General features: G+C 41.7%; 1 protein-coding gene across 1 annotated transcript in view; it reads right to left on the reverse strand.

Annotated features, from left to right (window-relative positions):
* gria3b (glutamate receptor, ionotropic, AMPA 3b) overlaps positions 1-15,198 on the reverse strand; it is a 293,069-nt gene that overhangs the window by 9,813 nt on the left and 268,058 nt on the right. The window contains exons 13-14 of the mRNA XM_067997137.1: positions 2,424-2,671; positions 1,795-1,909 (exon numbers count right to left, since the gene is read on the reverse strand). Coding sequence (XP_067853238.1) covers positions 1,795-1,909; positions 2,424-2,671 — 363 coding nt within the window. The remainder of the gene's footprint in view (positions 1-1,794; positions 1,910-2,423; positions 2,672-15,198) is intronic.

Here is a 15,198-nt window from a genome sequence, read left to right on the forward strand (position 1 = left end):
TTCATACAGATGAGATATTTGCGTCATGAAGACACTTTCTGGAATCACAGTGCTTGCCTTGAAAATGGGAATGGTGCACAGGGAGAAAAATTCGTGAGGCACCTATAGCATCTAGTCACTGCGCTCAAATTGTCTTTAATGATTAGTGATCACCCTGGCCAACTGGTACCCTGCCTAGTTAACAACTAGGTGTTTTTGTACCTGTTGTATCAGCAGATAATTGATGAAGTATATTTTCTTCTGCACTTTATCCTTGGACTCACAATGTTTGATATACTAAGAGGAGTGCTATAGGACAACACAGGTAAAGTATTAGTACCCCTAAAATTCTGCCAGTATTACAAGTCTGGCATTAATGACATTTGATCCTTACCAAGAAAGTGGTGCTACAGTGATTAAATCAAGCCATATTGGACAAGAAATTTTGTTTTAGTACATCCACTAAACAGCTGAGAATGCTAAAAGCATCTTCTAGATATCTGAACTGATCAAATAACTTTTCAAAAACAAGACTCAAGTAAAGCTATGACAAAATGCATTTTGTAAGCTACACAGAGATTCCTGCAGTTAACAATGAAATTCAACAAAACATTTCTACTTTTCATTTGGTGACATTACCTAGAATTCTTTAGCTGTAGTGGAAATCAAATGAAAAACTGTAAATACCGAAACTAGGCAATAAAAATTGAGAACACTAGAAATACACAGCAGGTCTGTCAGTGCCTCAAAACAAAAAAGTTAGGGCTAATGTTTTCAACGGGTCTCTTTGTTAGATGGGACTGAGTTTTGATGAAAGATCTTCATCTGAAACTTTAAAATATCTTTTTTCAGATGATGACAGACTTGCTATGTGGTTCCAATGTTTTCTGTTTTATTATTTAGCTACAGGATAGGTTGATGGCTATTAAGTGAATTCCCTCAGTGCTAGCTTGATAATTATACCTTAATCATAGTGGCAGAGGAATGACAACCCTGCACTTGCCCCTTCCTCCCTTCCTGATAAATTATTTCAGTGTGAATTTCATTCTCAGGGCCTCCAAAGTTGGAAGTGAGATCCAGGCATCTTGCTTGGACAGGGCAGGGCAGCTTTGTACTGTGATCTCTTATACCTGCAAACTAAACCTTTTTCTCAGTGTTAGTGAGGCAAGTTCTTTTGTATGCTGATAGTAGGTGTATGAGAATTTGTCTATCTGAATATATAGGATAGATTTGAAAGCCTAACCAATGAGTAAGAATTTTAAAAAATCTATTGATTGAATTTTTCAGATCTTAAAGGGAGGAGCTCCTCTACTAGGTTAATCTCTGACAGGATACTGTATTGCTTTGTGCCCCTGCATAATCTGGATTCTGACACAAAGCATCCACCCGAAATATTAGCCGATCTGTTGCCTTTTAAATGCTGACAGGCCTGCAATTTCTCTTTTATTCCTGGATTCGGCTCTGGATTCCCAGAGAAGAGCAAAGATTAAGGCAAGTTTTCCAAGGACCGATGCTTTCTGAAGGTCATGTCGTTAAAAAAAAATACAAACTTAAACTATCATTAGCTTTACTTTAAATAGAAACTTTAGTTAAGTTACATAATGTCATCACAAAGGTCTCTCTCCCTTAACTTTCCAAGCATCACAGCACTTATTTCAGCTGTCAATCTGGTAAGGATCCCTGTTGTACCAACATCACGATTCAAATCTAATATTGCGTACAAATGAATGGATTCATTTTCTTTTGCAAATACAATAACAGCCTTGCCGATTACTCTGTACTAAGGTACCCGCTTGTGGTGACATTGAGGCTGACCTTGGAGTCACCTCCCCCGCTGCCGCACTCTCCTTTGTCGTACCACCATTTGTTTTTCAATTTGTCCAAGAGGCCTTGTTCATTCAGTTTTAATACTGCGAGGTTAACAGCATTTCTTGAAACAATAAAACATATTTGTAAGAAAATGAACAATTGTAATAAGTGTACGTGAAAGGAGCACAATAGGACAAATTGGCTATTTTCACGGAATGGAGAAACGCTTGTACAGCAAATAAAGTGTTAATATTGGAAGGTGGCATGAAGGATCACATCGTTCAAAACTGAAGTGTGCGGGATGGGGAATTGCCTTTAAGAAAAAAATTAACACATCATGCAATCACACATTCTTCACACATGACAGCATTAACTTTACCAGATAAATTGAGGTTATAGAATTGTAAAATTAAAACAGCAACGGACAATCAAAAAAAGACAACACGTAAAAAATAGTAAAATGGATGCATTAAATAATTTAACTGTATATTACCAGCCATACTTAATCCAGGCTTTTAAACAATGTAAAATTTAAGTTACCTTACATTCTTGACAATTAAAAAAAAAACAGGAAACATCAGGGTGGGTGGAATACTATAACAACATATAGAATATTGTTACACTATTCCACCCACCTTAATGATGCTCCTTTAGGGGTTGCCACTCCATAGCCTTTCGAATCAAGGTTCCCTCCTACTTTCATGGTGTCACATGGCTTCCTCTGCTCAATATATTCATTCATTGTTGATTCTAGCAAGAAGGCAAACTTTCCCTTCGATTTCCGAACTTTGGCAACTCCATCTGCTGTTGTTTTGGTGAACACAGATGGTTCGGCAGATTTCATGTAGGACCACATTTTTTCATACACTGCTATTTTTGAACGCTGGAGAGAGAGAAAAAGAGAGACAAGTATTATAATAAATTGGACCAAACATCAGTTTATTATTTTTTCATTAAATCATAAGTTTAAAGCAGAGATTGATTATAAACATAGTGGTTCCGTTAGATTACGTTTGAATCTCAGTTTTCAAGAGTTTCACACAAAGAGAAAATTGGAAAGGGAAGATAGCAACAGGCGCAAAAGATAATGAAAAAGATTCTTCCAATACTACACAGCAGAAAGTCAAAACCTTAATGGACCCATTAAGTTGAACATAAAAAATAAGCAGGAGATAGTTAATATGCTAAATGCCAACTTGTTGGATGCTCAAAAAAACAATACCACATCAAACACTTCGGGCTCGATTTTACAATGGTGGCGGGTTGGCAGTGGGCGGGCGGGGTGAAGGTGCGCATGGCAAACCCGCATGAACAAAACTTAACGTTTCCGACGCGATCACACGTTGATTGATGATGATTAACGTCCTCTCTGGGTTTCGCGCCCGGCAGCTAGCCTGATTGAGAGGCTGGCTGCCGTCAGGAGCTGCAACGCGAGGTGGGGGGGTGGGAAAGAGAGAGAGCGAGACGTCATCTGGCGCTGGAATGGAAGATCAGCGGGGGGGGGGGGGGGGTGAAGAACGGACGACCCGGCGCTGGACTGGAAGACCTTGGGGGGGAGAGGGGAAGATCGTGGTGGGGAGGGAGAGGAGAAGATCAGGGGGAAAGGGGAAGATTGGGGGGACATCGGGGGAACATCGGGGGGGTGACAAGTGGGACATCGGGGGGAGATCAGGGGGGTGTGATGAGGGGGACGTCTGAGCGGGAGACATCGGACATCGGAGCAGGAAGCAAAGGTAAGTTCATTTAGTGTTTTCACTTCCTTCCATGGTTTTTTATTTAATTTATTTAGTTTCTTGTTCCCTGATCCAGCCCTTCACGTTGGGTTTCACCAGGCGTGAATCAGAAGCGGTGGGCAAGCCGGCCAGGTAAGTTAAAAATCTTTCTAACTACTTAATCTGTCACAGGTAAAGTTCCTTAAGTACCTCAATGAGGTACATTTGGCTCTTTGACTGTCATCTTTAACTTCCACTTTCGGGTCGCCCGCGCACGCACAGGTGGGTCCCTGGGAAACTCGGAAGTTGGCGGGTTGGAGCTGGCTTCTGAACCCGAATGGGATTTCCGTGACTTTTGGAGCCCCCCGTCCTCAACGCACCCGCAATTGCCTCCTAAAATCACCCCCTTGATATTAGTGAAGCAGAGGTTCTAGATAAGATGATGCGGTTGAAAACCAATAGATCCTGAAGGTGTGCATGCTGCCCATGATTTTCTGATACGTACAGACTCAGAAAAAGTACCTCCAGAAGAGTGATTCTAAGGGGTGATTCCACAATCCCATGCGCCCAGAGGGAAGCCACGCTCGCAGGGTGCCCTAGTTGGAGCTAGGGATACAACATTGTAGCCCCGATTTTCCAACCCGAGATCCCTGTGAGCACATAGATGAACCATTCTCCAAAAGGGGACATTTGGGAAGCACAGAGAGTCATTGGGAGAGAGTTAATTAACAATGATATTGAATAAAGGGCCATTTGGCTTGCATATTAAAAATGTACTGAGCTGCGACCTAAATGAATATCCCTCAACTAAGTGTTAGGAGGATATCCCTCACCACACTCCAGCGGTGTTTTAATTACTTAGACTCTGAACGAAAGAGGGGTGATTCCCTGTGCTCACAGGGATCTCGGGTTGGAAAATTGGGGCTACAATGTTGTATCCCTATCTCCAACCAGGGCACCCTGTGAGCATGGCTTCCCTCTGGGCGCATGGGATTGTGGAATCACCCCTTAGAATCACTCTTCTGGAGGTACATTTTCTGAGTCTGTTCATATCAGAAAATCATGGGCAGCATGCACACCAATTTCTGATTGGTCATGTTAATGGGCAAGGTTCCCTCCTGGCAGTGCAAACTCAGAAAATTAGCCCTTAGTGAACTTGCCAGATTAGTAGCGGATCCAAAATATTTTTATGTTGTGAGCCTGGGGATTTTGAGATTGCAGGGACTAGACTGAATCAGTCAGAACTAATTTCATTTTGTGACCTTTAATGGTTGTCAGAAGGAAGACACCTTCAAGTCCTCTGTCTCAGCTGGATTCAAACCCTAGTACTAAAAGTTGAAAGGGCTGTGCTGCAGAATTGTATTATAACCCACTGTGCTTCTTACAGAAGCTGAGAGTATAGAGAAAAGTGGGAAAGAAATAACCTTTTAAACTGATGGGCCTCAAAGCCCTCAAAATGTAACTGTTACATAAAATTAAAATTACCCTTGTTGAATCATATATTAGAAAACTGCAGCAAATTTGCTATTTTAGTAAATGACAATAGTTGGGATATTTCAGTATATTGATAAGTGGATTTATGAATTGGAAGTCTTTTTTTGTGAGGTGTTTTTGAGAAGGGAGGTTGAAGATTAAAGAGATTGTATTAACACTGCTTGACTTGTTTTTTCAGAGAAGATAGGGGAACAATCAATATTCTTTAAAGTATTGGATCAATAGGCATTGGTGGAGGGAGAGAACTCATGATAAAATAATCATACATGGACTCTCTATGGAGTAGCTCAGGTAATTTAATTTTTTGAAATTCCTGATAATTGCACTGTTAAACTTGAATTTATAAACAAATGCCACTTCTGAAGTATAATGCCAACAAATTTTTTTCTTCCAATTGTAATAATTTCTGTATCAAGATTTATTATTTTTACTTTAGACACATAGACAGCACACATTAGTGTAGATTTTCCATTCGAATACATGTTCGAACTGAAGTCGTGCGATGAGAGAAGAGATGACCTTTACACACTGACCCTGTGTGTATATATTTTAGGCTCTGCACAATTTGATTGTATAGTCCTCGATGTTATGCCATCCCAATCCATCAGATCATTGAGCCATGCTCTTCATTGCTCTCCTCTTGATCTATTATCATCAACTTTTGCAGTCAGTAATAACCCCAATAGCTTTTGTTCTGACTCCTGAATAATATGCACACGGCATGTCATTTAAAAAAAAATCATAATCAATGTCTTCACTTCTTTCTTGTGTTAGATTAATTAATCATTCTTCTGTTCCAACTAATTTTCGGGATATGTCTAGCAATTTTTCTGAATTTTCCATTTTAAAAATAATGAGTGTAGTTTCCAAGTGCAAGTGTGCTTCATCACCATAAAGCTGATGATTTATAGGACAGCATATGACAGATATGTCTGTGGTAATAGGGTATTGTGTGATTGATGGATCATTGACAAGTGCGCTAAGAGACAAGTGCATTACGATAAGAGACCCCTAGCACCAGCTGCTCAATAACAAGAAATAAAGATTGAAAAATTGTGCATCAATGGTGGTATCTACTGTGAAAGCAGCTAAATAGAAACTTGCTCCACAACATCACAAGATATCGAGGTGCTAATGTCAATACTGTTATACATACCTTTTTAGCTCACTAAGGTTCTCAGTGGTAGGCCACACAGGAAGACCTCAATCACCTGAGATAAAAGATTCTTTGCTTGATATTCTAACATCAAAGCACCCATAAGAAAATTGGTGAATTTAACAGCTTAAAGATGTGTTCCATGTTGTGGACACAGTACTTCAAAGCAGACGAGAAGATTTTATGGATTGCATAATGACTTGGATATCCAAACACAAAAGATCAACACAGATATGCAAGAGCAGCAGAAAATTGAGTCTCTGGATAAAACGATAAACAACAAGGTCCAGGAAAAGATATGCTTTAACTGAGCTTCCAAAAAACAGTTTTAAAAACCTAGACCTTCAGGAGAAGCTGATGAAAATGAAAAATTGCAATAATGGGCGGAACTTTCAACTTAGAAGGAGGTGTACAACTAGCAGTATTGGATGGGCCAATGGAAAGGAAATTCTGGTGCATAATAAGCAAGGAATCTGATACAGCCAGCTTTACCACCCCCCACCCCTGCTGAAGTTGAAAGCTCTGCCCAATCTGCTTCAAGGCTTTCATGTGATTCAACATTCTGCAATTTCAATTGTCTTTAAGCTTGACAGCTCACAGTACTCTCACCTCTGGGTCAGAAAGTTGTGAATTCAAACACTATACTAGGACTGTTCCTCAGAAACTGTAAGGAATCTTACAACACCAGGTTATAATCCAACAGTTTTATTTGAAAATCACAAGCTTTCGGAGCTTACCTCCTTCGTCAGGTGAAACTGGATGACACTCCAGTGAAGTACTATTGTCGCACGTAACATGTGAAGCCTAAATCCCATCTGTCTGTTCAGGTAAGTATTAAAGATTCCATGACACAATTTGAAGAAGAACAGGAAGTTTTCCTATTATCTTGCTCAATGTTGCTCTCTCAAACCAAAAAAATTAACTTATTATTCATCTCATTGCTTTAAGTGAGATATTGCTTGTGTTCAAAGGCTGCCAAGTTACTTGTATAACAATAGTCTCTGCACTCCAAAAGTAATTCACCGTGTGGAGAGTTTTAAGATGTTTTGACAACATGATGAAATGCTTAAAAAAAACATAGTAACTGTACTTCTAAAGTAGTTAATTGGCTGTGAAGCACTTTGGGACATCCTGGATGTGAAAGGGGCTATATATATCCAAGTCCCTTCTTTATTTAAATGGAATTATTTCTTCTAAGTATTACTAATATTTTGGTGTACATGTATTGAACTAAAAGATAACACAGTTCTCTTTATTTGCCTTTAGGGTCAAAGTTTGCCAGTTTGGCTCAGTCGATCTGCTTTTTTATTGCATGAGAGCTATGCCAGTGGTGCTGGCTCCTAACAGTGGGTTGAGTGCAGCTAGCTGAAACCTGAAAGCAAACTTGCTGAGATTTGCAAAAGTCCATACATCAGGAGCTGGAGTCACTAGCATAAGAGAAAAGCAGCTTTGGTAGTAATCTTGCCTCTGGCTTAGGAGGTGATGGATTCAAGACCCAGATCAGGACTTGGCCATATAATCTGGGCTAATACTAAAGAGCCGTTTCAGTGCCATACTAAAGGAATGCTGCACTTTCAGAGGTCCTGCCTTTTGGACCAGATGTTAAGTCTGCCTGTTGTGGTGGGTCAGATGAGGGTTAAAGAATCCATGACATTATTTGAAGAAGAGCAGAGAGTCCTCCTGCTATCCTGCCCAGCGTTCCTCCCTCAATGAACACGACCAAAAACAAACTAATTGGCCTTAATACTATTGCTGTCTGTGGAATCATTCTGTGTACAAAATGGCTGCTGCATTTGGTTACATAACAACAGTTCATTTCAAAGTAATTAATTCTATGTGAGGTGCTTTGAGACAATGCTGAGATTTCACAAGGTGCTAAATACAATTGCAAGCTTTTCTTTTCTTTTTTTCTCTCTCTACCTACTTTTTCTCTGGGTGCTATTCCATGCAACAGAGTTTACCGATTCATATGCAGTATCCCCCTCAGGCCAGCCTACAGGATTCCTCAGGCTTTTTCCAAAACACTCAAATTCTCAAGTATTTATAATAATTTCACTTTTTGCACTGCCTTTAAAATAACGCTTAGCTATTTATACTGGAACTGGTAGGTGACCTTAGAAAACATCAAACTAACCATGGTTTCAATGAACTTTCTGTGTGAGTTTGAACAAACTCAGAAGTAAATAGAAGAATACAGCCAAGTTCATCTCCTGCTCTAAATACTCACATTCCCCAATACCGTCCTCGGTGCATTAGTTTAAATGAATTGCAAATGTGTAGTTTGTAACAAGATTACAGATTCAATAAAGGGACAAGAGGGGGAGGAATTCATGTGATGTGTACAAGAGAACATTCTTGATTAGTGTGTTTCTAGCCCAATGAGGAAGGAAGCGGTGCTGAATCTGATTCTGGGGAGTGAAGTGGGGCAAGTTTCAATGGGGGAGCATTTGGGAAACAGTGATCACAATATCATTAGGTTTAAAGTAGCTATGGAAAAGGACACAAATGATTCAAATGTAAAAATATGTAACTGGAGGATAGCTAATTTCAGTGAGTTGAAAGAGGATCTGGCCTAGGTGGATTGGAATCAAAAATTGGCAGGTTAAACAGCAAATGAGCAATGGGAGGCCTTCAAAGAGGAGATAGTTCAGGTATAAACTAGACACATTCCCACAAGGGCATAAGGAAGGGTATCCAAAGCTAGAGCTCCCCGGATGACTAAAGATATAGAGATTGAAAAAGGAGAAAAAAGGAAAAAACAGAAAAAGGAGGCTTATGATAAATGTCAGACTCATAATACAGTAGAGAACCAAAATAAATACAGAAAGTACAAGGGAAAACTGAGAAAGGAAATAAGGGGGACAAAAAGAGTATATGAGAATAGATTAGCGGGTAACATAAAAGGGAACCCAAAAGTCTTTTATAAACATATAAATAGTAAAAGGATATTTAAAGGAAGGGTGGAGCTGATTAGATATTCTTGTGAAGGCAAAGGGCACGGCTGAGGTACTAAATGAGTACTTTGCATCTGTATTCATTAAAGAAGAGATGTCACAGTAAAGGAGGAGAAGAAATTGGATAGGTTAAAATAGATAAAAGTACTTAAAAGGTTGGCAGCGCTCAAAGTAGAAAAGTCACCCGTTCTGGATGGGATGCATCCTAGGTTGCTGAGGTGGAGGGCGGAGATAGTGGAGGCTCTGGCCACAATCTTCCAATCTTCCTTAGATATGGGTGTGGTACCAGAGGACTGGAGGATTGCAAATGTTACACCCCTGTTCAAAAAAGGGGAGGGGATAAACTCAGCAATTACAGGCCAGTCAGCCTAACATCAGTGGTAGGGAACATTTAGAGACAATAATCCGTGACAAAATTAATTGGTACTTGGAAAAATGTGGGTTAATAAATGAAAGTCAGCACAGATTTGTTAAAGGAAAATCGAATTTGACTAACTTTATTGAGTTCTTTGATGAAATAATGGAGAAGGTTGATGAGGGTAGTGTGGTTGATGATTTATATATGGACTTTCAAAAGGCATTTGATAAAGTACCACATAATAGACTTGTTAGCAAAATTGAAGCCCATGGGATTAAAGGGACAGTGGCAGTGTGGATAGAAAATTGGCTAAGGAACAGAAAGCAGAGAGTAGTGGTGAACGGTTGCTTTTTCAGACTGGAGGGAAGTATACAGTAGTGTTCCTCAGGGGTTAGTATTAGGACCACTGCTCTTTTTGATATATATTAACGACCTGGACTTGGATGTAGAGGGCATAATTTCAATTTTTTCAGATGAAACAAAACTCAGAAATGTAGTAAACAGTGAGGAGGATAGTAGTAGACTTCAGGAGGACATAGACAGACTGGTGAAATGGGCAGACACATGTCAGATTTAATTTAGTGCAGAGAAGTGTGAAGTGATGCATTTTGGTAGGAAGAATGAGGAGAGGCAATATAAACTAAATGGTACAATTTTAAAGGGGGTGCAGGAATAGAGAGACCTGGGGGTGTATGTTCACCCTAGTCATACCTAGCACAAAGGAAGATGGTAGTGGTTGTTGGGGGCCAATCATCTCAGCCCCAGGACATTGCTGCAGGAGTTCTTCAGGGCAGTGTCCTAGGCCCAACCATCTTCAGTTGCTTCATCAATGACCTTCCCTCCATTATAAGGTCAGAAATGGGGATGTTTGCTGATGATTACAGTGTTCAGTTCCATTCGCAACCCCTCAGATAATGAAGCAGTCCGTGCCCGCAGGCAGCAAGACCTGGACGACATCCAGGCTTGGGTTGGTAAGTGGCAAGTAACATTCGTGCCAGACAAGTGCCAGGCAATGACCATCTCCAACAAGAGAGAATCTAACCACCTCCCCCTTGAGATTCAATGGCATTACCATCGCCGAACCCGCCACCATCAACATCCTGGGGATTACCATTGACCAGAAACTTAACTGGACCAGCCACATAAATACTGTGGCTACAAGAGCAGGTCAGAGGCTGGGTATTCTGTGGCGAGTGACTCACTTCCAGACTCCCCAAAGCCTTTCCACTATCTACAAGGCACAAGTCAGGAGTGTGATGGAATACTCTCCACTTGCCTGGATGAGTGCAGCTCCAACAACACGTAAGAAGCTCAACACCATCCAGGACAATGCAGCCCGCTTGATTGGCACCCCATCCACCACCCTAAATATTCACTCCCTCCACCACCAACGCACAGTGGCTGCAGTGTGCACCATCCACAGGATGCACTGCCTCAACTCGCCAAGGCTTCTTTGACAGTGCCTCCCAAACCCACGACCTCTACCACCTGGAAGGACAAGGGCAGCAGGCACATGGGAACAACACCACCTGCACGTTGTCCTCCAAGTCACACACCATCTCGACTTGGAAATATATCGCCGTTCCTTCACCGTCGCTGGGTCAAAATCCTGGAACTCCCTACCTAACAGCACTGTGGGAGAACCTTCATCACATGGACTGCAGCGGTTCAAGAAGGCGGCTCACCACCACCTTCTCAAGGGCAATTAGGGATGGGCAATAAATGCTGGCCCCGCTAGCGACGCCCACATCCTATAAACGAATAAAAAAAACACAAATCTTTGAAGGTGGCAGGACAAGTTGAGAAGGCTGTTAAAAATGCATACGGGATTTTTGGCTTTATAAATAGAGGCATAGACTACAACAGCAAGGAAGTTATGCAAAATCTTTATAAATCACTGGTTACGCCGCAGCTGGAGTATTGTGTCCAATTCTGGGCGCTACACTTTAGGAAGAATGTCAAGGCCTTAGAGAGGAAATTTATTAGAAAGGTATCAGGAATGCAGGACTTCAGTTACGTGGAGAGACTAGAAATGCTGGGGTTGTTCTCCTTAGAGCAGAGAAAATTAAATGGAGATTTAATTGAGGTATTCAAAATCATAAAGGGTTTTGATAGTTTCTCCTTATTTACTTTGTTTCCAGTTGCAGAAGGGTCAGTAACCAGAGGACATGGATTTAAGGTAATTAGCAAAGGAACCAGATGCGAGATAAGGAGAATTTTTTTTTATGCAGCGAGTTGTTTTGATCTGGAATGCACTGCCTGAAAGGATGGTGGAAGCAGATTCAATAATAACTTTCAAAAGGGAATTGAATAAATATTTGAAGGGGAAAAATTTGCAGGGCTATGGGGAAAGGGCAGGGGAATTGGACTAATTGGATAGCTCTTTCAAAGAGACACGATGGGCCGAATGGCCTCCTTCTGTGATGTATCATTCTATGATTCTATAATAAAACTAACGCACAAAGAAAAAGACTGTGGATTACCTTTTACTTTGATCTCTGGTTCTTCTACTACCCCATTATCCCTCCACATCTGTTTCATCCTTTCATCCATTCTCTATCAGTTCTTCTCACTTTGAATGTTTCCCAAAGGGATGCTGTCTTCATGAAAAAATAGTTTGTAATCCTTTTTTTTTAGTTTGAAGGGGGAGAGTCAAGCGAGTTATACTTTAATTTATATAAGTAATGTAATTTGCAACTTATGTCACTGCATTTTGCATTTGTAAACAAACAAGGAAATGTTAGCTAAATGAAGATGGAGCTCTTTTAAAGCCTACTGTCCCCTTCATCTGCCAACTCATTTGTCTCTTTTAATGGTGTCTGACTATCAGAAGTCCGTTTAATGAAATCGTTGCAAGGAATCATGTTTAACTTTAACATTCTTTTGATATTCTCTGTTTAGTTAGAACTGTGGAGGAATAATTTCACTGAAAGAATGAGTGCTTGTGGAGGGGGGGAGTTTTCAACTTTGGCGCAAAACGGGAATGAAGTCGGCAGTGAGGCTGCAGTATCCGCCCAAGGCGACATTCGAACCATTTTCAAGTTCGGGTCTCATTTGAATTTTACCAGCAAGTTGCAGGTGCCAAATGGGCACTCCACTGGAGCTTGCTGGTTTCGGTTGTGGGATATGAGCCAGTCGGGACCAACTGGAGGTGGTGGGGGGGGGGGGAGTTTGCGGGGAGCGGGTCCCGGGGGGGAGTGTTGCAAAAACAGGCTGGCAGCAGGCCAGGAGATTTTTGCTCCTTGCCCATAAAAATCTTTAAGGAGCTCAAAAAAATTACCTGTTGCTAAGCAGCCTCCAACGGTCATTTTAAAAAGCAGTATATTTTTCATTACAGTTGCTATTGATGCTATATAATTATCTTACAGCTGGAAGGAAAATGAATGATAATGACTGTGAGTTTTACTTTAATCTCTGTGCTCTGCATATGAAATTGGTTAAGCAAAATGTGATTATCACCAACATAGGCACAGCATAATTTCATGTTCTTAAGATGAGGATTTACACAAGAGTGTAAAGCTTAGGATGAGAAAAGCTCACTTGGCCCATTAACCTCTTCCTGGCTATTTGGAAATATTTAACGATTGGAACCGGGCTCTCCAGATGTGCTGGTTGACTCGCTTTCCAAACACCATCTTATGTTGAATCTGCAGATCCTAAAGGAGGAGGACATTCAGATGGCATCTTCTCAACTTCCTCAGGAGACCAGTTAAGGAGTGGGTAAGGGTAACTGGAGCATAATATAATAATCTTGCTTGAGAACATGGAACCCAGCACGTTGTGGGGATTGAATTTAAGACCTTTTTATTCTGTATGGCTGACCCATTTATTGACTTAACCAGCTGATCGTTTTTTAAAACCTTATTCTGATTTTAGTATTAACTGGGTGTCCTCCCCTTCCTGTGAGGAATCATCTTGCCTCTGGTTGATCCCTCTTCCAGACATCTCAGATCAGGAACTTTGGAATTCTGCGTGTTAAGTGGGAAGACAGCAACAGAATTAAGCCTGATCCCATCTTCAAACATCCACACGTGGACACTCCCAGTGGTGGTCACCACATACCGATCAGGAACAGGACCCTGGCCATTTTCCCCTGTCTCAGTTCAGGAGTACTGAGGGCCAATGTAGCACTGTTAATGTCACTCTGCTTGAGAAGATTAAACTCAGCACAAAGTGGGGATCGTATTGGAGACCTTCCTGTTCTGTATGGTGAACTATATATTGCCTTAACCAGCTGATCATTTTTTTAGTCTTATATTTGGTTTAGTATTGGATCGGCCATAGATTCATGACAGAATCTAACTCAAATTAGTGGCGTTTTCATGAGCTGAAAGGTATGGTACTAATAGACTTAGGGGGAGAAATTGGATAAGGGCCGTTTTTGGGTGTAGGTAGCGTGATGCGCTATTACCCCGCGCCCAATGGCACCCGCGCAGGCAGGACGCGTGTTTTGGCCGGCCTGAGAACTGACCTGCAATCAGCATTCCATTCCGGGCCTTGCACATGGAATCAATGCAATTTGCACTTTCCACCAGCAGGCGGAGCCCAATCTCTTAAAGGGAGGATGTTTCTTAGAAATCTCTTAAAGGTGGCTGGTACCTGTTATTTGCTGAAAATAACAGTCTACTGTCTGCACGGGTCTGAATGGAGATCAGACATTGCACACGTAAAACACGTAGGTCCCATCCCTATGTTTACACACTGATGAGTTATGTTAAAACATTGAATAAAGGTTGCGCTCTACTAAATCTCACATCCTCTAATCTGCACGCTGGACCTCACCAATCTCCTGATCTGAGTCGGTACCAGGCCTGTGAGAGAGTGTGCACCAAGGTTCTCTGATGATGCACTAGAGACCTTGGTGCAAGAGGTGGACAGAAGGAGGGACTTCCTATATCCGTCGGGGGGGGGGGGGGGGCGCGCGGGCAAGAGGCCTTACAGACATATATCCAAAAGGCAGTGGGAGGCAGCGGGGGATGAAGTCAATGCCAGGCGCACAGCATCATGAACATGGATGCAGTGCAGGATGAAGTTCAATGCTTTGACATGAGTGGTCAAGGTGAGTGAGGTCAACTGTCAAGTGGCATCTCCTACAAACTGCACCTTGCGCTACACCCACCATCACCCACATACCAACAAACTCTTTCCATCAGTACTCATCTCTTCCAACCAGATGCTTCCTCTCACCCTTACACATTACCACTGCACATTGCAAGCCGCCCGCCCATAACACACACAGGCCACGCTCACTGGCAGCTATTCAACCATGACAGCCACATCACTCAGACCCACGTCTCACTTTCTTGCAGGAGAAGGTGATGCATAGCAGGAGTTAGCAAGTGGCAATGGCATTTAGCCCCTCGAGCCTGTTTGAGCATTCAATGAGATCATGGTAGACCTGTGACCTAACTCCATATACCCGCCTTAGCCCCATATCCCTAAATACCCTTGGTTCACAGAAATCTATCAATCTCAGATTTAACATTCACAGGTGAGCTAGCATTAACTGCTGTCTGCAGAACAGCGTTCCAAATGTCTCCCACCCTTTGTGTGCAGAAGCATTTCCTAACTTCGCTCCTGCACGTCCTGGCTCTAAATGGTAGGCTATGTCCCCTTGTCCTAGTATTCAAGTCTAGGAGACCTCCAAAAACTGTTACAAATGTCTCGACAGCCAGAAGCAACAATCCAGCCACGAACCTGTAAATCCTGCATGGTCCCTTTAAATAGCGCTGGTGG

Source organism: Heptranchias perlo, chromosome 15 (genome assembly GCF_035084215.1).
Source record: "Heptranchias perlo isolate sHepPer1 chromosome 15, sHepPer1.hap1, whole genome shotgun sequence".
In the NCBI taxonomy this organism is placed as follows: domain Eukaryota; kingdom Metazoa; phylum Chordata; class Chondrichthyes; order Hexanchiformes; family Hexanchidae; genus Heptranchias; species Heptranchias perlo.